The sequence below is a fragment of the Bufo bufo genome, chromosome 4 (assembly GCF_905171765.1).
Source record: "Bufo bufo chromosome 4, aBufBuf1.1, whole genome shotgun sequence".
Classification (NCBI taxonomy): domain Eukaryota; kingdom Metazoa; phylum Chordata; class Amphibia; order Anura; family Bufonidae; genus Bufo; species Bufo bufo.
The window spans coordinates 434757358-434785190 of NC_053392.1; the positions used below are offsets into that span (position 1 = coordinate 434757358).

Sequence of the window (27833 nt, forward strand, 5' to 3'; positions counted from 1 at the left end):
TTACCCGACACACTATCTAGAGGAGTGGGGTAATTATTAGCACAGTAAAAACAAGGAAACATAACTAATATTTCATCTAAAGGGGTGGCCGGTTTTTACTGGGAACAGGTAAAGAGCTGGGGGGGGGGGGGGTGCCTGTTCCCCACGGCCAGCCCAGGTTTTTGGTGGAGCTGGGCCTTTAAAGAACCCAGCCTGCTGATGATGGGGGTGGGATGTGTCTTGCTGTGCTGGAGATTTCCACAGTCAGTGCTGATGAAGGAGAGTCTGGGCGCAGCAGACATTGAAGGATAGTCCTGGGACCTGTGGTGCTACGAGCCGAAGGGGCTCTGGCCTGAGGGAGACAAAGGCAGGTAGCTTACAAGCCTGCAGAACTGCTGGGGTCTATCCAAAACAAGGTGACTCAAACCTGCTGTTTATTTTCTATGGAAGGACTTTTGTTTTATGCACTATGTGGATATGCACCTGTGTGGTCTGCACATTGCCTGTTATGCCTTTTGGTGTAAATAAAGTCACGGTGTACCACAAAGACTGTCTGTGATTGCCTCAATACTGCCGCCGCTACCGTAGCCTACCACGAGCACATCCCCAGAATTGGTGGAGGATGCGCGCATTCCTGCAGTGAGGCAGGCCTGAAGCAAAAGTTGGACTGCATGTCATATATCAGGCCTGCAAGTTTTATGGTTCCTGACAAGATGGAGGAGGCCATTAAGCACCTGATTCAGAGTAATGTACAGCAGCAACAGGCATTGCAGTCTCAGAGGGAAAATAATGAGCTACAGCAAAAAAGACATGAGGAGGCTATGTGTGCACAGCAGCAAACAAACAATCTCCTAATGCAGCAGCTGGTAGCCATGCAAGAGTCGGTGCGAACATCCCTGCAAGGAGTTTCAACCGCAACAACCCCGACTGTGTCTACCGCCAGGGATAAAGTCCGATCCGCCCTGAGGAAAATGGGTCCGGAAGATGATATAGAGGCGTTCCTGATGGTGTTCGAAAGAACCGCGGAGCAAGAGAGGCTGCCATTGGAGCAGTGGGCCGAGGTGGTGGCGCCTTTTCTGGTGGGGGACGCACAAAAGGCCTATTTTGACCTCAGCCGCGATGAGGTCAAGGACTATGAGAGGCTAAAAAGAGAGGTATATGGCCACTCAGGATTTGGTGCGGGACTCAGCGGTACTACCGAAGTCACGTCAGCCCCCGTTGCCGACCCGGGATCCTGAAAAATGGATCCCACCTCATAAGGAGGGGAGTGGATCTCCAGTCCGTGGGAGGAATACCCTGGGGAGGAGGGAGGCTGCGAGGATCAGATGTTGGCATTGTCAGGACTGGGGACATGTGGCAGCCAACTGCCCTAGGGCATCCGAACCCATGGACTGCGGGTTCGCTCGCCGGTCCTCTTTTTATGCCCAACCGGTGTATATAGCTGACCCTCTGCTAGCTGCGGACACCCCTCCGGTGTGTGATGTCGTTGTTAATGGACACTCCGTGCAGGCCCTGCTGGACTCTGGGAGCCTGGTAACTCTGGTCCATGAATCGCTGGTAACGGAAAAACTCCCAGATAAGCAAACCCTTACCATTGTCTGTATACATGGGGATCGCCGGGAGTATCCCACCACTAAGGTTACCCTGGCGGTGTGTGGGAAGGAGGTACCACATGTCGCCGGAGTGGGGAGACGGCTCCCTTATGCCGCAATATTGGGGAGGGACTTTCCCCTGTTCTGGACTTTGTGGAGGGACAGGTTGCCTACCTGTGGGGAAGAAAAATGTCCGGGTCCCGAGCCCGAGGACCCCGAGGCAGGGGCCCCAGCTGTAGGGGTCACCGTAGGGGAGGTAGAGTGTAACCCTGACCGGTTTCCCCTAGAAGTATTGGCGGGTGAGACAGAAGAAAGTTCGTCTATCCTGGATCTGGGGGTACCCCGAGAAACCTTCGGGACCGCACAGCTCCAGGATTCGACGTTATTGCGGGCTAGAGAAGGTGTGTCGGTGATTAATGGCGTTGCTCAGCGTCCCGGCGCCGATACCGTATTTCCTCACCTGGCCTATAACCAGGACCTGTTATATAGGGTAGACAAGGTGAGGCAGGAGGTGGTGGAACAACTGGTGGTGCCCCAGCCTTACCGGCGAATGGTCTTGGATTTAGCGCATGCGCATGTGTTGGGTGGTCATCTGGGGGTTAAGAAATCGCTGGAGCGAATTCTACAACGGTTCTATTGGCCTGGGATTTATGAGGAAGTCCGGAGGTTCTGTCAGTCCTGTCCAGTGTGTCAGGTGACTAGCCCCCAACCTCAGTATCGCAGTCCACTGGTACCTATGCCCATTATAGAGGTGCCCTTCGAAAGGATCGCCATGGATCTGGTAGGCCCCATTGTTAAGTCAGCCCGAGGTCACCAACACATACTGGTAGTGTTAGACTATGCCACTCGCTATCCGGAGGCGGTCCCATTGCGCCATACGTCGGCCAAGGTAATAGCTAAAGAGCTTATGAGTATGTTCGCCCGGGTGGGGATACCAAAGGAGATTCTGACGGACCAGGGGACACCCTTTATGTCCAAAATAACAAAGGAATTGTGTAAGCTATTAAATATTAAACACCTGCACACGTCCGTCTACCATCCCCAAACCGATGGGTTAGTAGAACGGTTTAATAAGACCCTGAAGTCCATGCTAAAAAGAGTCGTGGCTAAGGATGGGAGAGATTGGGACTTACTGTTGCCCTATGTTTTGCTTGCGGTACGGGAAGTGCCCCAGGCATCCACGGGGTTCTCGCCCTTTGAGTTGTTATATGGGCGACATCCCCGTGGACTACTGGATATCGCTAAGGAGGCATGGGAGCAACAGCCTACGCCTCATAAAAGTGTGATAGAGCACATAGGAAAAATGCAGGACCGAATAGGGGTCGTGTTGCCGATCGTCCGTGAGCACATGGAAGCGGCACAACTGGCCCAGAGTCGGGTATATAACCGATTCGCCCGGGTAAGGACATTTCACCCGGGTGACCGAGTTCTTGTACTCGTGCCCACGGTCGAGAGTAAATTCCTGGCCCGGTGGTAAGGACCCTATGAAGTTAAGGAGAAAGTGGGCCCAGTTGATTACAGGATATACCAGCCAGGGCGGCGGAAGCCCGAACAGGTATATCATGTGAATCTACTAAAACCTTGGAGAGACAGAGAGAATTTGTTTGGAGACAGCCCGCCCTCTGTCTGGACGGCAGGGAGTGACCCGGGGTCACCAGGTGTTCCGGAGAACGCCGCTGGGGTGACGATAGGGGACGGACTGTCGACCAGGCACAAGAGGTGAGAGAATTCGTTAGTCGGAATAGGGACGTATTCTCTGACCTTCCTGGACGTACCACCTTGATCGAGCATGACATTGTCACCGAGCCCCGGGTGAAAGTCCGCCTAAGACCATACCGAGTACCGGAGGCTCGGTGACAGGCCATTGTGCAGGAGGTAAGATCGATGCTACGTCTAGGGGTCATAGAAGAGTCAAAGAGCGAGTGGGCTAGCCCGATTGTCCTTATTCCCAAACCGGATGGTTCATTACGGTTCTGTAATGTTTTTAGGAAATTAAATGAGGTATCAAAATTTGACGCCTATCCCATGCCTCGGGTGGACGAGTTGATAGAGCGGCTGGGAAAAGCCCGGTATTTTTCGATCCTTGATCTCACGAAGGGCTACTGGCAGGTACCTCTGACGGAGGCGGCAAAGGAGAAGACGGCCTTTGTCACCCCGGAGGGGCTTTTTTAGTATAGGGTGTTGCCTTTTGGGTTGCATGGCGCTCCGGCTACGTTCCAGCGTCTGATGGATGTCGTCCTCAAGCCCCATCACCAGTATACCTCCGCGTATCTGGATGATATAGTCGTGTTTAGCCCGGACTGGGAGAGTCATTTGTCAAAACTTCAGGCAGTGATAGATTCTTTAAGGAAAGCGGGGTTGACTGCCAACCCAAAAAAATGCTCGGTGGGACTAGAAGAAGCTCGCTATTTGGGGTATGTGATTGGACGCGGAGTCATTAGGCCCCAAGTGAATAAAGTTGAAGCAATCCGGAATTGGCCCAGGGCTCGTACGTCCAAGCAAGTACGGTCATTTTTGGGCCTGATTGGGTACTACATGAGGTTCATTCTTCATTTTGCCACCTTGGCAGCCCCGTTAACCGGCCTCTTGAAGGGTAGAAAGTCGGTGATGGTTCGCTGGGGGGAGCAGGAGGAGGAGGCGTTCTCCCGTTTGAAGTCGGCCCTATGCGAGTCCCCGGTTCTGGTGACGCCCGACTTCAAGCGGGAGTTTGTAGTTCAAACAGATGCCTCGGGAGTAGGACTAGGGGCTGTGCTTTCCCAGGAGCTCAACGGGGAAGAGCACCCCGTGGTTTTTCTAAGCCGCAAGCTTACCCCAGCAGAAACCCGGTATAGCATTGTGGAGAGAGAGTGCCTCGCCATCAAGTGGGCACTCGAGTCTCTCAGATATTACCTTCTGGGGAGAAGGTTCCGTCTGGTGACCGACCACTCCCCTCTCCAGTGGATGAGTCGAGCTAAGGAGGGGAGCGCTCGGGTTACCAGGTGGTTCTTGTCCCTCCAGAACTTTAAGTTCACTGTTGAGCACAGGGCCGGCCGCTTACAGGGGAACGCAGATGCCCTGTCCCGGGTACACTGCTGTGCATGTGTTCACCCCCTCAGGCTTGCACAGCGTGTCCGGGCCGGTTTTTACTGGGAACAGGTAAAGAGCTGGGGGGGTGCCTGTTCCCCACGGCCAGCCCAGGTTTTTGGTGGAGCTGGGCCTTTAAAGAACCCAGCCTGCTGATGATGGGGGTGGGATGTGTCTTGCTGTGCTGGAGATTTCCACAGTCAGTGCTGATGAAGGAGAGTCTGGGCGCAGCACACATTGAAGGATAGTCCTGGGACCTGTGGTGCTACGAGCCGAAGGGGCTCTGGCCTGAGGGAGACAAAGGCAGGTAGCTTACAAGCCTGCAGAACTGCTGTGGTCTATCCAAAACAAGGTGACTCAAACCTGCTGTTTATTTTCTATGGAAGGACTTTTGTTTTATGCACTATGTGGATATGCACCTGTGTGGTCTGCACATTGCCTGTTATGCCTTTTGGTGTAAATAAAGTCACGGTGTACCACAAAGACTGTCTGTGATTGCCTCAATACTGCCGCCGCTACCGTAGCCTACCACGAGCACATCCCCACAATATATATATTGTCCCATCTGAGAAAAAAAAAGTAAAAAAATAAATAAATAAAATAAAAATGCTGGACAACATCTTTTTAACCCCTTTTGCTACCAGCACCGTACATGTATGGTACTGAGCAATGTAGGAACATGGCGCCCACTCGCACATGTAGCGGGCCTTCATGGCCTGCAAGACTTTGCTGTTTCAAACAGCAGAGACCTGCGCCTAATTACCGTGACCGGCAATAATGCCGATCACGGTAATTAAAAGGCTTTAGATGCCGTGATTAAGTGAGATCACGGCATCTAAGTGCGCAAAAACCCAGAAGCTTGCACTTCCGAGCTTCCTACCGACGCCCCCTGCGGCCAATGGAGGCATCGGTAGTTGCGCTGAACACTATGAGCCTCGCTGACTAGCCTGATAGTGTTTATGCTGCAATTATTATTTTGGCCAGGATAAGAAATGAGCAAATTTTCAAACCAAAACCCATTTTAAAAATCCCTGATGGTACAAAATTAAAAAACAATTTATAGGCTCATATAGGAGTTCAAAATCATCACAAGCAATAAAAAAAAATTAAAGTATAAAAAAAGTTTAAATCACCCCCTTTTCCGTCTAATTAAAAAAAAAAAAAAAACTAAATAACAATAAATATAAAAATCATGGGTATCACCGCGACCAAAAACGCCCATACTATTAAAATATAGAATTTTTTTTTTCCAATACGGTGAATGGCGCAACGGAAAAAAGGGTCAAAATGGCAGATTATTTTTACCTATACATATTGGGCATCGTCATAATTGTGCTGACCCAGAGGATGAAGAGCATGGGTCAGTTTTGCCGCAAACAAAACGCTGTGGGAACAAAACCCGTAAAACGGTGGAGAAATTGTGAGGTTTTTTTCCAATTCCACCCCATTCGGAATCTTTTTTTTTTTAAACTTCTCTTTATTGAAAAGTACATGTATAATCACCAGACAGGAAAGACATATCTTAGTACACACAATGTTTACAATCTTGTTTCGTTATGTCATTTCATATCAATATAAGTACAGAGTTATACATGACCAGGATTTTCTTTTTTTCCTAATTCCCTTAACTTTTTCCCCCCTCCCCCCACCCTAACCAACCCTCATCTCAGACACGTTCTAGTTGCGAACTCATTTATTATATGCTTAGCTGATCCCCAGAGTATGGATTTGAAAGCTAGGGATCCAGGAACCACCTTTCATCTAACCCTCTCTGTCCATATCTATCATCCCATCCCTACCAAAGGCGATGGAAGTTTTTTGTGAAGTTGATACCAAGAATCTGTGATCTCAAATACCATTCTGTATGGACAAACGGAGTTATATGTGTTAATATTTCCTGCTCTGACAGAAGAGCTTCCATATACTGCCTCCATTTTTTAAAGAAAGGCTCTCTTAGTTTCGTTTTGGTTTGTTCTGCCTCTATTCGTTCAAGTATCAGACAATTGGTAGTTTGTTGCACTACTTTGGCTATAGTTGGAACTTTTGATTGCAGCCAATGATTCAGTAGACACCTCTTGGAGGCCAAAATTAACACATGAAAAGCTGGCGGAATTTTTGAAGACATCTCTGACTGCCCAACATGAAATAGTAAGATCTCTGGGTCCATATTAATCTTCAGGTTACATTTTTTATTTAGCATGTCAAGAAGAGCCTTCCAAAAGGTGTGTACCACAGCGCATTCCCACAGCCCATGAGTGACGTCAGTGTCCGGCATTTTGCATTTCGGACAGTGTGTCACTTTGTCTGTCGGCATCTGGTTTGTTGATTTCGGCAGGTGAAATCCATATATTGCTCTATGTATAATTTTAAAATAATTCTCCCGCCATACCTCACTACCCACCACCTTTCTTATAAGGATCCACCCATCCAGAAGTTGGTCCAGTAAAATCAGATTATGGAAAAACTTGAGCCATGACTTAAAAAGCGAGTTATCACCCAATTTAGTGTCAAGATCCCTTAGGTGACCATATATGGTTGCCAGGTCTTTTTTTGGTTCTTTGGAGAGCAGGAAAGAATCAAAAGTGTTGGATGAAAATTCACGTGCCAACTCTCTAATTCTGGAAGACAAGAATGATATCAATTGTTGGTATGCCAAAAAGTGGGATGTCGGCAGTTGGTACTTGAACCTCAATTCTTGAAAAGAGTAATATTTACCTCCCTCTCGGTTCCACACGTGTTCTACACTACTAATCCCCCTAGCCCTCCAGTGGGCAAATTGGGCATTTATGGATAGGGCCTTAAATTCCAGGTGGTCCCAAAGAGACATACGTTTGGAAACCAGGAAGGGAAGATCAAACATCTTTCTCACTGCCTTCCAAGCGGCTATTGTGTCCCTGAATAAAATGCTATATTTTATATTGGAAGGCATTTGCGCATACTTGGTATGCAGAAGCGCGTTTAAGCACCAGGGTCTGGCCATTTCCTTCTCTATCTGCAAAACTGAGTAGTGTGACGTATTATGCACCCAGTCTAGACTATGCCTCAGTAAACTAGCAAGGTTGTACTTTCTGAGGTCAGGAAATCCCACCCCTCCCCTATCTTTTTGTCTAGTCAGAGTCTTTAAGGCTATTCTACTCCTCTTCGATCTCCAAATAAACTATCTAAAAATCTTTTGTAGATTCTGAATGTCCTTATGCTTCAGGAGAATAGGCAGTGTCTGAATAGGATACAAGAGTTTGCTAAAACTCATCATCTTTATCAACGAGCATCTACCAAGCAACGAGATGGGCAAGAATTGAGTTCCGCAGTGATTTTTTTAAATAAAGGGGGGTAGTTTAAAGTGTATAATGTATCTGGCGTCTTACCTATTTTTATACCTAGGTATTTAATACAAGTGCTTGCCATCTCGACTGGTAGATCCTGAAGCATGCTGGGCTTTAGACTAGGTGAAGGGGACAGATTTAGTAATCACATTTGGATCTGTTAACTTTAAAACCAGACAGTTGGCCGAATTGCTCTAGCAAGTTGAAGAGTACGGGGATATCAGCTTGAGGATGCGATAGAAATAATAAGAGATCATCCGCAAAAAGTGCGTGTTTAAGAGTCTGGGACTTAATATAAATTCCCCTAATAGAGTGATCCTGGATAATCGCTCTAGACAGTGGTTCTAGGGCAATATTAAATAGCAAGGGCGAAAGTGGACACCCTTGTCTAGTTCCCTTTTGCAACACAAAATGTTCTGACAGGAATCCCGGAATTGAAATCCTAGCTAGTGGGGAGCTATATAGATTCTTGATGTATTCTCTAAAAGGACCTTCAAATCCCATCACATCCAGCACCTCGTTCAGCCATCTCCAGCTCACATTGTCAAATGCTTTTTCCGAGTCAATGGCGAGCAAAGCTGGAGATGGATGAAGATACGGATTAATCTTGATGTCATCAAGTATCGCCAAGACCTTACGGATATTATACACCGCTGACCTACCCTGAATAAAACCCACTTGATGTGGGGAGATAAGCCGAGGTAGAAAAGTGGCTAACCTATCTGCCAAAATCTTGGAGATATATTTTAGGTCATTATTGATCAGGGATATTGGGCGATAGGATGAAGGTAGGGTACAGTCCTTGCCTTCTTTCGGTAGAACTTTTATGTATGCCGTATTCATACCTTGAGGTATCTCCTGTCCTTGCAAGATTCGATTGTACAGGGATGTAAGAACCGGAGCAATCCGAGGGTTCAATGCTTTATAAAACTCATTAGTAAAACCGTCTGGTCCCGGTGCCCTCCCGTTGCTAGAGTTCTAAATGATCCTTTGAACCTCCTCTACCGTGATCGGTTTATTTAAAGTCTCTAACTCCTCCTGAGAGACCGCCGGCAGGGTCAAACTGTCCAGCCATGTTTTTCACTGAACTTCAGGGTTCACAGTGGATGTATAGAGATCCGAAAAGAACTTTTTAAAAGATATCAACCATCTGTTTGGGCCTTGTATGCAAAGAACCTTCATTATCCCTCAATGCTACTATTTGAGTAGGGGGTTTTAAACCTTTCGCTAGGGAGGCCAAGAGTATTCCCGTTTTGTTTCTATATTTATAGTATTTCGCTTCTTTCCTTTTCCCCTCTAATTCCTCTCTATCGTAAGCCTCTTTAGCCTCCATCCAGCTTGTTTTGGTAGATGCAGAGGGGCTTAATAAATGTTGTGTGTAGGATTTCCTAAGTACCTCTAAGTTCTCGTAACTTCCCATTTACCTTTTTCTTCCAGCTGGCAATATATGCCAGTATCCTGCCTCTTAATACTGCTTTACCTGCTCTCCAAACCAACTGGGAATCACTCGTGCGAGAGTTTTCCTCCCAGTACTCTAACCACCAGTGATTCAACATTTCTACAAAATTTTCATTGGATACTAAATCTGAAGGAAATCTCCAAAGAAAATCGCTTCCCCTCGGCACTGAATCTGTAATTTCCATGATCACCAGAGAGTGATCCGAGATGATTAGATCCTCTATTTCCGTTGAAATTGTGCGCTGTAGGAGAGATTCAGTGACCAAAAAGTAGTCAATGCGTGACCAAGAGTTGTGAGGCTGGGATAAATGGGTGAATTCCCTATCTTCTGGATGGGTGGACCTCCAAACATCATACATATGCAGATCAGCCGCAACTTTACCCAATATAAAATCTCTATTTCTAGGTTTAGGTTGATGTTTTGCATCACTTCGGCTATCCTCCGAGAAGGATATAACCGTATTCATGTCTCCCGCCATTATACAGAGTGGTGTTGTGTCCTGCATGACCATGTTGTGTAGAGTGGAATTTTTTTGTGAAGTTGATACCAAGAATCTGTGATCTCTAATTTCAAATACCATTCTGTATGGACAAACGGAGTTATATGTGTTAATATTTCCTGCTCTGACAGAAGAGCTTCCATATACTGCCTCCATTTTTTAAAGAAAGGCTCTCTTAGTTTTGTTTTGGTTTGTTCTGCCTCTATTCGTTCAAGTATCAGACAATTGGTAGTTTGTTGCACTACTTCTGCTATAGCTGGAACTTTTGATTGCAGCCAATGATTCAGTAGACACCTCTTGGAGGCCAAAATTAACACATGAAAAGCTGGCAGAATTTTTGAAGACATCTCTGACCGCCCAACATGAAATAGTAAGATCTCTGGGTCCATATTAATCTTCAGGTTACATTTTTTATTTAGCATGTCAAGAAGAGCCTATCTTCTGGATGGGTGGACCTCCAATCATCATACATATGCAGATCAGCCGCAACTTTACCCAATATAAAATCTCTATTTCTAGGTTTAGAAATAGTGTTGCTCTCATTTGGTCCATAGACGTTATAAATGCTTAAGGTCTCATTTGATAATTGAAGAAGGGCATGAAGAAGTCTGCCCTCGTTATCTTCCTTGCTATCTATGATTTCACACTGTAAACGTCTATGTATCAAAAGCAGCAACCCCCCCCCCCCCCCCTTGGACCCATCTGCCGGCGAACCAATGACTTGACCTACCCACAGACTCTGCATTCGGTGAAAATCAGATCTTGACAAATGAGTCTCCTGGAGCAAAGCAACGTCTGTGCGTAGTCATTTCAAATGCCTTAGGACCATGATTCTCTTGTGTGGTGACTTTAATCCCTTCACATTCCACGTGACAATTTTGGTCATTGTTGTAACCTAAAGTAGATATTTTCCATAACGATCTGGTCCCACATATTAAGCATTGACGCCGGTATCTGAGATGAAAGAACATAAAACATTTTCCCAATAAACAATGTCGTCGTCCCCCCACCCCCTTAGTAACAAACCATATATTGCAAAACTCGGACCTCACTTCTTCCCAACACAGCGTTATAGCGCAAATCATTATCCTGCTGAGGCAATAAACTGAAGCATTATTCCACAAATAGCCCTGTGAAAAGGTAGATGCAAAAAGTATGCACTGGAGGCCTCATTAACTGTAACTGAACAAATTAACAGCCAAGTCCGGATCGGATACTATGATCGTGGCGAACATTTCGGATATGCCGAGTATCAAGTCGTGTCCCGAACGATTCAGTCCCGGAGTGAGCCCTGACCAAGTCCGAACAAATACTTTCAGACGCATAATCCGGTACTCCCCGAACTACTGACTATGATAGAGTCATATGGGGCATAACCTGTTCCAGTCATGCACTGACCTTTACATCACGGGAATGCATGTCTTCTGTTGTTGTCATGCGAAGAACGATCTCCCTATGTGCGAAGTATGTGATGCAAGGCGCTTCTAGCTTCTTGAGGATTTTGGTAGGTAGCAATGGATCCCTCCGCATTGTGGACTCGTAGGGTCGCGGGGTAAAGTAGGGCGAATTTCCCTTGAACGTTGTAAAGATCCGAACAAAGTGAAGAAAACTCCCGCCTTCGTCTGGTGACCTCTGCTGAGAAATCTTCGAATAAGGAGAGTTCTGGAGCCCCTTAACATCAGGGGTTTCTTATTATTCTTGTAGGCTCTGAGTATGGCCGCCTTTTCTGAATAATCGAGGTAGCGTACTATCACCTGCCTCGGCCTTTGATTAAGAGCCGCCTGCGCTGCTGATTCTCGATCTGGTCTCCCTACCGGTAACGGTGATTGACCGATTCTGTGAGCCCTCTCCACTTTGCAGTGGGCAGGTAGATTCAGTGCCTGAAGGAGTTCTTGCTCACATAGCTTTACCAGCTCGTGCAGGGGTATTGTCTCGGCTATACCCACTAACCTCAAGTTGTTCCTTCGCAAACTATTCTCCAGGTCATCCAATTTCAGCAAGATTCTTTTGTTCTCTTGTTGGAGTCTGGAGTATTCGGAGCGGTAGTGGTTCTGTTCCTCTTCTATTGAGGTAATCCTCCCCTCTGTTTCAGTTAGACGACGGCCATGTTCTGCCAGGTCCTGATGAATCTGCGACAGGGAGGCCGAGACCGTAGTAGAGAGGGACTCCTGTAAATTCGGGAGGATACGTGCCGTAACTTCCAGAGCCAGTTGCTTGTAATTTACCGCAAAATCCTCAGGTTGATCCGACTCTATTCCAGGCTCTTCTTCTGATTGTGTCGGCGGCGTCTCTGTGAGAGCCGCGTGGGGGCGTGATCCGCCATGCTTCGTGCCACAGACTGCGATCTGGTGACCTTCAGTAAGCCTTTCTGTTTGTTCCTGCTCCCATTGTAACTAGAAACCGGTCCATATGAAACCGGAAGGTCTCTGCGTGAGGTAAACCCAGATCTTGAGCTCCGTCAAGTCCGGTAAAGCAGGGAATCAGGCTTGCTAAGTGCGGGCTTTTGCGGAGCTTACTCAGCGCGACTTGCCATGTTGGCACCGGAACCGGAAGTCTTGGAATCTTTTTACCGCTTCCCACTACATTTTATGCCATAATAAATGATGGTGACATTAAAAAGTACAACTTGTCCCGCGGAAAATAAGCCCGCATACAGCTATGTTAACAGAAATTTAAAAAAAGTTATGGCTCAAGGAAGATAGGGAAGAAAAATTTTAATGCAAAAACGAAAAAACCTCCGGTAGTGAAAGGGTTAAAGTCCTACACCATGTCACCGCTGAGTGGGGTTAGTAAGGTCCCCGAAAACCTAACGTCCTATTACATGGGCAGATTATCTCAGTAAATAAAAGTCAGTCAAATATATAGCATGTCTACTACCTTTCTTTAGTACATTTAAATGTACCACTCATTATACTGTATGAGAATAAATGATCGTTAAAGTAGTTGGCATTTGTCTGAAGGGAGATGCTGCCAAAACACAAGCCTTTTGATGCCCGCATGAAAGCTGTGCATGGGCGGACTGGCCACAGACTCTACAGGGAAATTTCCCAGTGGGCCGATGCCCAGAAGGCCACCTAAGCCTTTCTTATGGCCACCAGCCAGGTAAATAAAAATCTAATTCTCTCAGAATTAATTAATGTAGGGGCAACCGACACTTATGCACCTGACCAGTGGCTGCAGGTGCCCTCCTGAATTCAACTGCATTACCTTGCTCTCGATGCGTGGGCCTCAATGTGTGTTGCACTGTGGTATTTGGTTTTGCAGAGGCAGAATTTCGTTCTGCACTGTAGTATTTGGTTCTGCTGGGGCAGTATATTGTTAAGCACCACGGTTCTGCTGACCCTGCCTACTTCTGTTGTCCTGCCTTCTGTCATTTTGGACCCACCAACAACATGAGGCCACTTTTCTGTTTTATCGGAGAGCCATTTTAAGTTCCCAGTCCTTCCCTGAAAATGTGATCAACTGAATTGAAACGGTGTTTCAGAGTCTTTCCCTGCACAGCAGGGCCCCACTCCATTCAGGTGAATCACCACTACAGCCCCTTCATTCTCAGGATCAGTGGAGGTCCCAGAGGTCAGATACCCCCATGAACATAAAGTGATAATTTATCCTAGAGCTACACATCAAATGACAGGTGATTTCCCTGTATTAAGGCTGTATTAGACAGCCCGATTTAACAGGTGATTGTCGGGAGGAAAGCGTTCCTTCCTGGCAATCGTCTGCTCACTAGAAGAGAAGACCACTGCAATTACATGCAGCAATCTCCTCCTCAGTATAGGGAGGAGCGATCGTTATGCCATCGCTCTTCCCCATACTGAAACATTGTTTGCCGGCAGCAGATCGTGATTACCCGGCATGATCTGCCACCTAAAACAATGATTTTTTTTTTTTAAAGGGAACCTGTCACCTGGATTTGGGTATAGAGCTGAGGACATGGGCTGCTAGATCGCCACTAGCACATCCGCAATATCCAGTCCCCATAGCTCTCTGTGCTCGTATAGTGTCAAAAAACAATTTTATAGATGCATATGAACCTTGGAGGAGACCGGACTCATCTATGCTTGAGAGAGGAGTCCAACGTCTGACTCTGAGCCCAGCCACGCCCACTGTGAAGGAGCCCAGCACCGCCCCGCATCCTCCGAATCTCCTCCTTGCTCCCCGACGTCACGAAGCTAGAGCGCCGTAATCTCGCAATGCGGGAGCTAGCGCATGCACAGTTCGTTCCCTGAGGCTGATGCCAGCACAGGGAAGGAACACTATGCCGACACTGCACATGCGCTAGCTCATGCATCCCGAGATTATGGCGCTCTAGCTTTGTGACGTCGGGGAGCAAGGAGGAGATTCGGAGTATGCAAGCGGTGCTGGGCTCCTTCACAGTGGGTGTGGCTGGGCTCCGGAAACGTTAGTAGCCTCATTTACATATATATAAAATTGTTTTTTTGACACAATAAAAGCACAGAGAGCTATTGGGAATGGATGTTGCGGATGTGCTGGCGGCGATCTAGCAGCCCATGTCCTCAGCTCTATACCCAAAATCCAGGTGACAGGTTCCCTTTAAGCGGTCAAAAGATTTGGATTGCCCGATGAACAAGCTCGTTGATCGGGCAATCAGCGGCAGTATTAGACAACTAGAAAGCTTGTTAGCAATCATCTGCCGAAAATTCGGCAGACGTAATACACCCTTTATTTTGTGTACAGAAAAGACTGTCATAGTTTGCGGTTTGAGGAATCATGACTCACACGGTCTCTTAGATGCCTGCAAACATTGCAGATTACGCACATTTTTCTGTGCAGATTTGGATGTGGAAAAACTGAAGTGTAATGAAGTACCAGCAAGGTGAACGATATTACATAAATATTGTGGGATTTCGCTCTGGTAGACAGGATTAGCGGACGCAGTGTAGAGGAAACAACAAGTTCTTTGGATCAAACAGTTCAGTGTTTTATTCACACTTTAGGCAAGTGACAAAACAAAGTCACCTTGCGGTGTTGGTGGTAATTCACACCATGCGGCAATTTTGCCTCAGAGTCCTTGACCATAGCAGCACCAACCTGTTTTCACGCCAAACAAGGAGCAAGCCTTCATCCAGACACAAGGCTCCCAGATCCCAACACAGAGACCTGGCTTCTGATCCCAGCTGCCTATTTAAAAGGGAGTCTGTCACCTCCATATGGCCATATACAGTGCTTACATGGCTCTGTAGCACACCTATACAGGATTGTAACGGTACCTTTTGTTCTTTTCTTTAGACTTTCACCAGTAGGAAAAACGAAGTTTAATTCATATGCAAATGAGCACTCGGAAGTGCCCAGGGGCGGCGTTCAGTGTGTAGGTGCCCAGGCTGCTCTGCCTTCTTTTCACTTTACTCCTCCCCAGCCTCTTCCTTTGCCCTATCGATGAGGCAAGAGACTTGGAGGGCGGGCAAAGGCAGAGACTGGGGAGGAGTAAAGTGAAAAGAAGGCAGGGCAGCCTGGGCACCTACACACTGAACGCCGCCCCTGGGCACTTGCAAGTGCTCATTTGCATATGAATTACACTTTGTTTTTCCTACTGGTGCAAGTCTAAAGAAAAGAACAAAGGTACCGTTACAATCCTGTATAGGTTTGTTACAGAGCCATGTAAGCACTGTATATGGCCATATGGAGGTGACAGACTCCCTTTAAGGACAGCCAGGTGCTGCCAAAACCTGGATCGGCACTTAAAGGGTTTCTACCACCAGAAATACTGTTATGTAGCTGACTGACATTAGCGATGCGCTAATGTCAGCACTACATAACAGTATGTTTCTAACATTAGTCCCTGCAGCCGTTTTTGTTAAAAAAGCACTTTTATTATATGCTAATGAGCCTCTAGGTAATATGTGGGCGTAACATCAGCACCTAGAGGCTCCGTCCACTTACGCTTTATCCCGCCCAGGTCCAGTGTTCTGCCCGCCCAGCTCCTCTTGATTGATGCCACTGTTCCCTGCATCGTTGGCGAAATCCTGCGCCTGCACCGTTCACTTTTGTCTTCGGTGCAGTGAGTGAAGGCCACTCTCCTGATGCCGGCTTCCTCACTGTGACGTAGTCGGCGCAGGCGCAGTGAGGAATCCGGCACCAGGATCGCATCATTCACTCACTGCGCCGAAGACAGAAGTGAATGGCGCAGGTGCGGGATTTCGCCAACGATGCACGGAACAGTGGCATCAATCAAGAGGAGCTGGGCGGGCAGAACACTGGACCTGGGCAGGATAAAGCGTGAGTGGACGGAGCCTCTAGGTGCTGATTTTACGCCCACATAGCACCTAGAGGCTCATTAGCATATAATAAAAGTGCTTTTTTAACAGGTGATTGTCGGGAGTGCTTTTTTAACAGGTGATTGTCGGGAGGAAAGCGTTCCTTCCTGGCAATCGTCTGCTCACTAGAAGAGAAGACCACTGCAATTACATGCAGCAATCTCCTCCTCAGTATAGGGAGGAGCGATCGTTATGCCATCGCTCTTCCCCATACTGAAACATTGTTTGCCGGCAGCAGATCGTGATTACCCGGCATGATCTGCCACCTAAAACAATTATTTTTTTTTTAAAGGGAACCTGTCACCTGGATTTGGGTATAGAGCTGAGGACATGGGCTGCTAGATCGCCACTAGCACATCCGCAATATCCAGTCCCCATAGCTCTCTGTGCTCGTATTGTGTCAAAAAACAATTTTATAGATACATATGAACCTTGGAGGAGACCGGACTCATCTATGCTTGAGAGAGGAGTCCAACGTCTGACTCTGAGCCCAGCCACGCCCACTGTGAAGGAGCCCAGCACCGCCCCGCATCCTCCGAATCTCCTCCTTGCTCCCCGACGTCACGAAGCTAGAGCGCCGTAATCTCGCAATGCGGGAGCTAGCGCATGCACAGTTCGTTCCTTGAGGCTGATGCCAGCACAGGGAAGGAACACTATGCCGATACTGCGCATGCGCTAGCTCATGCATCGCAAGATTATGGCGCTCTAGCTTTGTGACGTCGGGGAGCAAGGAGGAGATTCCCTGGTTCCTTCCCTGGTGCAGAGACGCACAGAAATCCGCACAGAAAACCACAGACTTTCTGCACATTAACCTACACCCATGTGCAGGTACTTTTAGAGTGCTGTTAGGATTTACTGAGCATATAAACACAGAACTCAGCTTCTATCCCCTTACCGTACGCTGCTGTCAGAGAGGGCAGCAGAAATCACCTGACATGACAAGTCTGCTGTACATCTGCAAAAATTTAGTCACATGTCTAAACTATAAGAGCGTGTATAGGTTTACATGCATCTTTAAAGGATGGATTGGCAAGTCTGCTCCCACTATAAGGCCTCTTGCACATGACCGTATGGCTTTTTCAGTATTTTGCAGTCCGCAAAAAACGGATCCGCAAAAAATACGGATGACGTCTGCGTGCATTCCGTTTTTGCGGAACTGAACAGCTGGCCCCTGATAGAACAGAACTACCCTTGTCCGTTATGCGGACAATAATAGGACATGTTCTATCTTTGAATGGAACGGAAAAAACGGAAATACGGAAACAGAAGGCATAAGGAGTATCTTCAGTTTTTTTTTGCAGATCCATTGAAATGAATAGTTCTGTATACAGTACGTATATGGAACGCAAAAAAAATATGGAATGTAAATGGGAATAAAAAAGTTTGCAAGAGGCCTACAGGATATGTACAGAGTAGTTCTACCTCCAGTCCATAGAGAATATACTGTCCCAGCCATCCTGCAAGGAAAGCATATAAATACCTGCACAATCTGGGAATCAATGTAAACCACATGTCAGGAGACGGAAGTTGGAGCTGGCTCAAATGGTCATATAAAGGCATGCCAGTAGCAGCTCGATCAATAATATGCGCAAAGAGCTTCCATTTTCATGTATAATAGGCATAGTACCACTGTAATCCAAAATAATCCCTAATCCCCAGTTCTATTGTTTGCATTTATAACAGTGTCCTGCCATACGATTTTTGTTTGCTGCACGTTAGCTTTATGGATGTGCACTTGTGACTTTGGATGTGCTAGTCTAAATTTTCTTCAACTCTAGCTTGTGTGACTGCTGAGGCCAAAAGAGACCAGAAGGGTCTGGGAAAGAGAGCATGGAGTGGGAATGGCAGAACTGTGGACAAGGGAGTTTTAATAGTTTTCAACTGGGCACAGACTCAGAGAATTGAGTTGGTCAGCTCCTAGGCTGGACAATCCCTTTAACAGGAGGTCTGCACAATCCCAACAGACAACTATTGCAGTCTATGGTATACGTGATCAAAGAATCGCATGTCCAATTTCAAATATATACACTGCTCAAAAAAATAAAGGGAACACAAAAATAACACATCCTAGATCTGAGTTAATTAAATATTCTTCTGAAATACTTTGTTCTTTACATAGTTGAATGTGCTGACCACAAAATCACACAAAAATAAAAAAAAATGGAAATCAAATTTTTCAACCCATGGAGGTCTGGATTTGGAGTCACACTCAAAATTAAAGTGGAAAAACACACTACAGGCTAATCCAACTTTGATGTAATGTCCTTAACCCCTTAAGGACCGGGCTCATTTTCACCTTAAGGACCAGGCCATTTTTTGGAAATCTGACCAGTGTCACTTTAAGTGCTAATAACTTTAAAACGCTTTGACTTATCAAGGCCATTCTGAGATTGTTTTTTCGTCACATATTGTACTTCATGACACTGGTAAAATGAAGTCAAAAAAATTATTTTTTTTGCACAAAAAAATACCTAATTTACCAAAAATTTGGAAAAATTTGCAAATTTCAAAGTTTCAGTTTCTCTACTTCTGTAATACATAGTAATACCCCAAAAAATTGTGATGACTTTACATTCCCCATATGTCTACTTCATGCTTGAATTGTTTTGGGAATGATATTTTATTTTTTGGGGATGTTATAAGGCTTAGAAGTTTAGAAGCAAATCTTGAAATTTTTCCGAAATTTACAAAAACTCAATTTTTAGGGACCAGTTCAGGTTTGAAGTCACTTTGCGAGGCTTACATAATAGAAACCACCCAAAAATGACCCCATCTAAGAAACTACACCCCTCAAGGTATTCAAAACTGATTTTACATACATCGTTAACCCTTTAGGTGTTGCACAAGAGTTATTGGCAAATGGAGATGAAATTTGAGAATTTCATTTTTTTGCCTAATTTTCCATTTTAACCCATTTTTTTCACTAACAAAGCAAGGGTTAACAGCCAAACAAAACTGTATCTTTATTGCCCTGACTCTGCTGTTCACAGAAACACCCCATATGTGGCTGTAAACTACTGTACGGCCACACAGCGGGGCGTAGAGTGAAAGGTGCGCCGACTGTTTTTTTGACACCATGTCCCATTTGAAGCCCCCCTGATGCACCCCTAGAGTAGAAACTCCATAAAAGTGACCCCATCTAAGAAACTACACCCCTCAAGGTATTCAAAACTGATTTTACAAACTTTGTTAACCCTTTAGGTGTTGCACAAGATTTAATGGAAAATAGAGACACAATTTCAAAATTTCACATTTTTGGCAGATTTTCCATTTTAATATTTTTTTTCCAGTTACAAAGCAAGGGTTAACAGCCAAACAAAACTCATTATTTATGGCCCTGATTCTGTAGTTTACAGAAACACCCCATATGTGGTCGTAAACCGCTGTACGGGCACACGGCAGGGCGCAGAAGGAAAGGAAGGCCATACGGTTTTTCGAAGGCAGGTTTTGCTGGACTGTTTTTTTGACACCATGTCCCATTTGAAGCCCCCCTGATGCACCCCTAGAGTAGAAACTCCAGAAAAGTGACCCCATTTTAGAAACTACGGGATAGCGTGGCAGTATTGTTGGTACTAGTTTAGGGTACATATGATTTTTGGTTGCTCTATATTACACTTTTTGTGCGGCAAGGTAACAAGAATTAGCTTTTTTGGCACCGTTTTTTTTTTTTGTTATTTACAACATTCATCTGACAGGTTAGATCATGTGGTAATTTCATAGAGCAGGTTGTCACGGACGCGGCGATACCTAATATGTATTACATTTTTTTAATTTATGTAAGTTTTACCCAATGATTTCATTTTTTAAACAAAAAAAAGTTTTAGTGTCTCCATAGTCTAAGAGTCATAGTTTTTTCAGTTTTTGGGCGATTATCTTAAGTAGGGTCTCATTTTTTGCGGGAGGAGATGACGGTTTGATTGGCACTATTTTGGGGTGCATATGACTTTTTGATCGCTTGCTATTACACTTTTTGTGACGTAAGATGACAAAAAATTGCTTTTTTTACACAGTTTTTTTTTTTTTTTTTTACGGTGGTCACCTGAGGGGTTAGGTCATGTGATATTTTTATAGAGTCGGTCGATACGGACGCGGCAATACCTAATATGTATACTTTTTTTTTATTTATGTAAGTTTTACACAATGATTTCATTTTTGAAACAAAAAAAATTATGTTTTAGTGTCTCCATAGTCTAAGAGCCATAGTTTTTTCAGTTTTTGGGTGATTATCTTAAGTAGGGTCTCATTTTTTGCGGGATGAGATGACGATTTGATTGTTACAATTTTGGCGTACATGCGACTTTTTTGATCACTTTTATTACCTTTTTTTGGGAAGTAAGGTGAGCAAAATTTCAATTTTATCATAGTTTTTTATTTTTTATTTTTATGGCGTTCACCGTTCGGGTAAAGTAACATGACCGTTTTATAGATCAGGTCGTTACGGACGCGGCGATACCAAACATGTGTAGGGAATGTTATTTTTTTAATTTTTAATCAGTGATAAATGTGTTTTTTGATTTTTACATTTTTTTCACTTTTTTCACTTTTTTTTTTTACCCAGACCCACTTGGTTCTTGAAGATCCAGTGGGTCTGATGTCTGTATAATACAGTACAGTACAATATATATTGTTCTGTACTGTATTTTACTTACACTGAACAGATCTATGCTTTCAGCACAGATCTGTTCAGCACCATGGACAGCAGGACGCCTGAGAGGTGTCCTGTTGCCATGGGAACCTTCCCCGTCTGCTCAGAACTGCGCAGACGGGGAAGGGTGAGGACGGGGCTGGCAGGGGGCTGTCTGGGGGCTGTCTGGGAGCTCTCTCCCTCTCCCATCGGGGGGCTGCAAAGGCACAGCAGCCCCCCGATCGGAGAGGGAGGGAGCTCCCTCTTACTGTTAACTTTTTCCATACAGCGGTCCGTACGGACCGCTGTATGGAAAGGGTTAAACGGCTGACATCGCATCACCGATGTCAGTCGTTTATACCAGGGTGCCAGCAATGTGCTGGCACCCTGGTATACCCACTCTACACCAACGATTATTCAATGGGAGGCGGGCGGGGGATCGCGATCCCGCCTGCCGCACCGCCAACCTCCCGCACCGCCCGCAACACCCCCCCTGCACCTCCCACCGGGCTAAAATCATTCAGAGGTGCAGGGGGGGGTGATAAAAATATATTTTCGGCACACTAAAGTTTCTGATCGCCGCGGTCAGGGACCGCAGCGATCAGAAACTGCAAAAAGCGCAACAAACCGCAGGTCTGAATTGACCTGCGGTTTGTTGCGATCGCGGACATGGGGGGGTCACGGGACCCCCCCGCGCATTTAGCCGAGGTGCCTGCTCAATGATTTGAGCAGGCACCTTGTTCCGATCACAGCTGGCCGGGCGGCAGTGATCGGAACAACACATGACGTACCGGTACGTCATGTGTCCTTAAGGACTCGGGAAACATGCCGTACCGATACGTCATGTGTCCTTAAGGGGTTAAAACAAGTCAAAATTAGGCTCAGTAGTGTGTGTGGTCTCCACGTGCCTGTATGACCTCCCTACAACGCCTGTGCATGCTCCTGATGAGGTGGCGGACGGTCTCCTGAGGGATCTCCTCCCAGACCTGGACTAAAGCATCTGCCAACTCCTAGACAGTCTGTGGTGCAACGTGACGTTGATGTCCCAGATGTGCTCAATTGGATTCAGGTCTGGGGAATGGGCGGGCCAGTCCATAGCATCAATGCCTTCGTCTTGCAGGAACGGTTGACACACTTCAGCCATATGAGGTCTAGCATTGTCTTGCATTAGGAGGAACCCAGGGCCAACCGCACCAGCATATGGTCTCACAAGGGGTCTGAGGATCTCATCTCGGTACCTAATGGCAGTCAGGCTACCTCTGGCGAGCACATGGAGTGCTGTGCGGCCCTCCAAAGAAATGCCACCCCACACCATTACTGACCCAATGCCAAACCGGTCATGCTGGAGGATGTTGCAGGCAGCAGAACGTTCTCCACGGCGTCTCCAGACTCAGTCACATGTGCTCAGTGTGAACCTGCTTTCATCTGTGAAGAGCACAGGGCGCCAGTGGCGAATTTGCCAATCTTGGTGTTCTCTGGCAAATGCCAAACGTCCTGCACGGTGTTGGGCTGTAAGAACAACCCCCACCTGTGGACGTCGGGCCCTCATATCACCCTCATGGAGTCTGTTTCTGACCGTTTGAGCAGACACATGCACATTTGTGGCCTGCTGGAGGTCATTTTGCAGGGCTCTGGCAGTGCTCCTCCTGTTCCTCCTTGCACAAAGGCGGAGGTAGCGGTCCTGCTGCTGGGTTGTTGCCCTCCTACGCCCTCCTACGGCCTCCTCCACGTCTCCTGATGTACTGGCCTGTCTCCTAGTAGCGCCTCCATGCTCTGGACACTACGCTGACAGACACAGCAAACCTTCTTGCCACAGCTCGCATTGATGTGCCATCCTGGATAAGCTGCACTACCTGAGCCACTTGTGTGGGTTGTAGACTCCATCTCATGCTACCACTAGAGTGAAAGCACCGCCAGGCATTCAAAAGTGACCAAAACATCAGCCAAGAAGCATAGGAACTGAGAAGTGGTCTGTGGTTACCACCTGCAGAACCACTCCTTTATTGGGGGTGTCTTGCTAATTGCCTATAATTTCCACCTGTTGTCTATCCCATTTGCACAACAGCATGTGAAATTGATTGTCACTCAGTGTTGCTTCCTAAGTAGACAGTTTGATTTCACAGAAGTGCGATTGACTTGGAGTCACATTGTGCTGTTTAAGTGTTCCCTTTATTTTTTTGAGCAGTGTACAAAAAGTAAAAGTATTAAAAATTCTAATCACCCTTTCCCAGTTTTAGGGTACTTTCACACTTGCGGCAGATGATTCTGGCAGGCAGTTTCCGTCTGACAAATGCATTGAAATGCCGGATCCGTCTCTCCGGTGTCATCTGGAAAAACGGATCCGGTATTTATTTTTTATTTTTTTACATTTTGTGAGGTCTGAGCATGCGCAGATCGCAATGCCGGATCCGTTTTGCCAGAACACTCGGGATTAATGCATTTCAATGGGCAAAAATGCCGGATCCAGCATGTGTTCCGGAATTTTGGACAGAGATAAAACCGCAGCATGCTGCGGTATTATCTCTGTCCTGAAAAGGCAGAAAGACTGAACTGAAGACATCCTGAACGGATTGCTCTCCATTCAGAATGCATTAGGATAAAACGAATCAGTTCTTTTCCGGTATAGAGCCCCTAGGACGGAACTCTATGCCGGAAAAGAAAAACGCTAGTGTGAAAGTACCCTTACATATAAAAATACAACATAATATAGAGATAAACATAATTGGTATCAACACTTTCAAAAATGTCAGAACTTGGGCAACGCACCCCAGAAATAATGTAAAAATTTTTTATCAAAAAGTTGTATCTACCCTATAATGGTAGCAATAAATCACAGCTAAAGAAAAAAGTATATGCTGTATTTGGTATCGCTGTGATCATACTGACCCGTACAATAAAGGCAACATGGCAGTGAACACTGTAACAACAAAACCCATACCAGTAGAATGGCATTTTTTTCCCTTTCACCCCAAAAATTATTTTTCAATACATGGTATAGAAAAACAAATGGTGCCATTAAAAATACAACTTGTCTTGCAAAAAACAAAAACAAAAGGCCCTGATACGGCTAGGTGAACAAAAAAGTAAACAACTTGTCGCTCTTTAAAGACAAGCAAAAAAAATGAACAGTTTATGACTCAAGGGGTTAATAGAAGATGTATTTGTGGTTCAAGAGAATGGGACGAAGGAGCTGCAATGACACTGCTCGCCCCCAAACAGTGAAAAAACATTTCAGCATAAAAAATCTAAACAAGTTGCCAAATGCTGACAACTACTAGAAGCGACTACAGTATAAGGCCTCGTTCACACGACCGTATGGCTTTTTCAGTGTTTTGGGGTCCGTTTTAAACGGATCCGTTGTTCCGTTTTTTGTTTCCGTTGTGTTTCCGTTCCGTTTTTCCGTATACTATGGCATATACAGTAATTTCATAGAAAAAATTGGGCTGGGCATAACATTTTCAATAGATTGTTCCGCAAAAAACGGAACGGATACGGAAGACATACGGATGCATTTCCGTATGCATTCCATTTTTTTGCGGACCCATTGACTTTGATGGAGCCACGGAACGTGATTTGCGGGCAAATATAGGACATGTTCTATCTTTCAACGGAACGGAAAAACGGAAATATGGAAACGGAATGCATACAGAGTACATTCCGTTTTTTTTGCGGAACCATTGAAATGAATGGTTCCGTATACGGAACGCAAAAAACGGCCCGCAAAACGAAAAAAAAAAAAAAACGGTCGTGTGAAAAGAGGCCTAACCCTGGAGTCAACTCGGAAATGACAATTGTAAGCACAGCTCTATACTATAAAAGCTTTGGCCCACAATTAGGACAAGAAATAACGGAAGGTATTTACAAAGTGAATTTCTGGCAAATACAAATTATCAGGAAATACAAGAGATTCACTACCGAAAACTTTCAGGAGGAAATTTCAGTTTTTCCATTGCGTGGGTGTGAGGCAATGCTTTCCGGGATGTCCCCATCACATGCAGTTTATGCAGCAGTGTGACCACATAATGCCTCCCTCACTGGACAGTGATCAGAGCAATGCAGTGATAACAGCAGAAACAACAACCTTCAAAGGAATATTTCTCTTTTATGACCCACCTTATTGGTTATTGTGAGAATTTCCCCTTCTTTCACGGTTAGCTCATTATTTCCAGGCTCAGCGACAAAATCGTACAAAACTTTAGCCTAAAAATGTAACAGAAACACAAAAATATTATTCATTGCCGGTATTTATTTGTAATTTCAGTTCAACTAAAAGCCCTGCTGACTCATATCTGCTCATCTGTGTCTCTCGGTTCTTCATTTCACCACATTGCACAGTAAATCAGAAAACCTCATGAAACGTCCTATCTACATCTGTACTTCGCAGAGCCAAACACGGCAGAACGAGCATTTAGAGAAATTCAATTATTCCTTCTGAGGAGAACAAGACAGCCTGGGTTTTGGGAAGGTCACAAAGCTGCACTTTAGGCCTCATGCACACGACCGTTTTATCCCGTGTCCGTTGTGCCATTTTTCGTGATTTTCTGCGGACCCATTGACTTTCAATGGGTCCGGTGAAAACTCGGCTAATGCACCGTTTGTCATCCGCATCCGTGGTTCCAGTCCGTCAAAAAAATATAAGCTGTCCTATTATTTTCGCGGAAAACGGTTTGCGGACCCATTCAAGTTAATGGGACCGCTAAAAAACACGGAGGCACACAAGATTGTCATCCGCGTCCATTTTTTTCCTATCATTTACATGGCAAACCTTTCTTAGATTTTTTTTTACTTTCCTTCATGTCTGGCGATCTTCCAAAAATAAAGGAAGACACACGGAAACTGATCACGGAACAACGGAATCCCATTTTGCGGAACGGAACACAACAACGGTCGTGTGCATGAGGCCTTAGGTTTGCATTTTATTCTGAAGTCCAGATTTGAATTAATGCCAATAGTGCATAATGTTCCACATCAGATATATGTAACTGAACTACCACTTGTGGTCATACAGGTGGAATACTGGTGAAAGGAAGGTATATTTCACCCAGATTTCTCACCTGGGTGAAGTGTAATCCAGGAAGTGCTGTGGCCTGAACAAACTTAGGCTACTTTCACACCTGCGTTTAGGTGCGGATCAGTCTGGTATCTGCACAGACGTATCCGCACCTCTAATGCAAACGCTTGTATCCGTTCAGAACGGATCCGTTTGCATTACCATGAACAAAAAAATAAATAAAAATGTTATTTTATTTTGTTCATGATAATGCAAACGGATTCGTTTTAACTTACATTGAAAGTCAATGGGAGGCGGATCCGTTTTCAATTGCACCATATTGTGTCAGTAAAAACGGATCCGTCCACATTGACTTAGGCCTCATGCACACGACCGTTGTGTGCATCCGTGGCCGTTGTGCCGTTTTCCGTTTTTTTTTTCGCGGACCCATTGACTTTCAATAGGTCCGTGGAAAAATCGGAAAATGCACCGTTTTGCAGCCGCATCAGTGATCCGTGTTTCCTGTCCGTCAAAAAAATATGACCTGTCCTATTTTTTTGACGGACAACGGTTCACGGACCCATTCAAGTCAATAGGTCCGTGAAAGAACACGGATGCACACAAGATTGGCATCCGCGTCCGTAGGTTACTTTTTATACAGACGGATCCCAAGATCCGTCTGCATAAAAGCTTTTTCAGAGATGAGTTTTCACTTCGTGAAAACTCAAATCCGACAGTATATTCTAACACAGAGGCGTTCCCATAGTGATGGGGACGCTTCTAGTTAGAATATACTGAGAACTGTGTACATGACTGCCCCCTGCTGCCTGGCAGCACCCGATCTCTTACAGGGGGCTGTGATCCGCACAATTAACCCCTCAGGTGCTGCACCTGAAGGGGTTAATTGTGCATATCATAGCCCCTTATAAGAGATCAGGGGCTGCCAGGCAGCAGGGGGCAGACCCCCCTCCCTCCCCAGTTTGAATATCATTGGTGGCCAGTGTGCGGCCCCCCCCCCCCCTCTATTGTATTAATATCATTGGTGGCCAGTGTGCGGCCTCCCCTCCCCCGCCCCACCCCTCCGTCGGCCCCCCTCTATTGTAATTTCATTGGTGGCCAGTGTGCGGCCTCCCCCCTCCCCCCCCCCCCCCCTTCCCTGATCATTGGTGGCAGCGGAGATTCCGATCGGAGTCCCAGTTTAATCGCTCTGGGGCTCCGATCGGTAACCATGGCAACCAGGATGCTACTGCTGGCCTGGTTGCCATGGTTACTTAGCAACATTACAATATTAGAAGCATCATACTTACCTGCTGGCTGCTGCGATCTCTGTCTCCGGCCGGGAGCTCCTCCTACTGGTAAGTGACAGGTCTGTGCGGCGCATTGATCTGTCACTTACCAATAGAGGGGGGCCGACGGAGGGGGGGGGGGCGGGGGATGGGAGGCCGCACACTGGCTACCAATGATATTAATACAATAGAGGGGGGCCGCACACTGGCCACCAATGATATTTCAATAGAGGGGGGGGGGGCGGGGGAGGGGAGGCCGCACACTGGCCACCAATGATATTCAAACTGGGGAGGGTGAAGGGTCTGCCCCCTGCTGCCTGGCAGCCCCTGATCTCTTACAGGGGGCTATGATACGCACAATTAACCCCTTCAGGTGCGGCACCTGAAGGGTTAATTGTGCTGATCACAGCCCCCTGTAAGAGATCGGGTGCTGCCAGGCAGCAGGGGGCAGTCATGTACACAGTTTGTAGTATATTCTAACTAGAAGCGTCCCCATCACTACGGGAACGCCTCTGTGTTACAATATACTGTCGGATATGAGTTTCACGATGTAACCTCATCTCCGATAGTATAGTCTAACATAGAGGCGTTCCCATGGTGATGGGGACGCTTCAAGTTAAAATATACCATCGGATTGGAGAAAACTCCGATCCTATGGTATATTAACTCCTGACTTTACATTGAAAGTCAATGGGGGACGGATCCGTTTGAAATTGCACCAATATTGTGTCAAAGTCAAACGG

At 46.1% G+C, this 27833-nt stretch overlaps 1 protein-coding gene across 3 annotated transcripts in view; it reads right to left on the reverse strand.

Moving 5' to 3' along the window:
• Nucleotides 1–27833, reverse strand: part of SNX9 (sorting nexin 9) — a 254249-nt gene that overhangs the window by 173467 nt on the left and 52949 nt on the right. For all 3 annotated transcript variants that reach the window (XM_040429364.1, XM_040429365.1, XM_040429363.1), the window contains exon 2: nt 24928–25014. In XM_040429364.1, coding sequence (XP_040285298.1) covers nt 24928–25014 — 87 coding nt within the window. The remainder of the gene's footprint in view (nt 1–24927; nt 25015–27833) is intronic.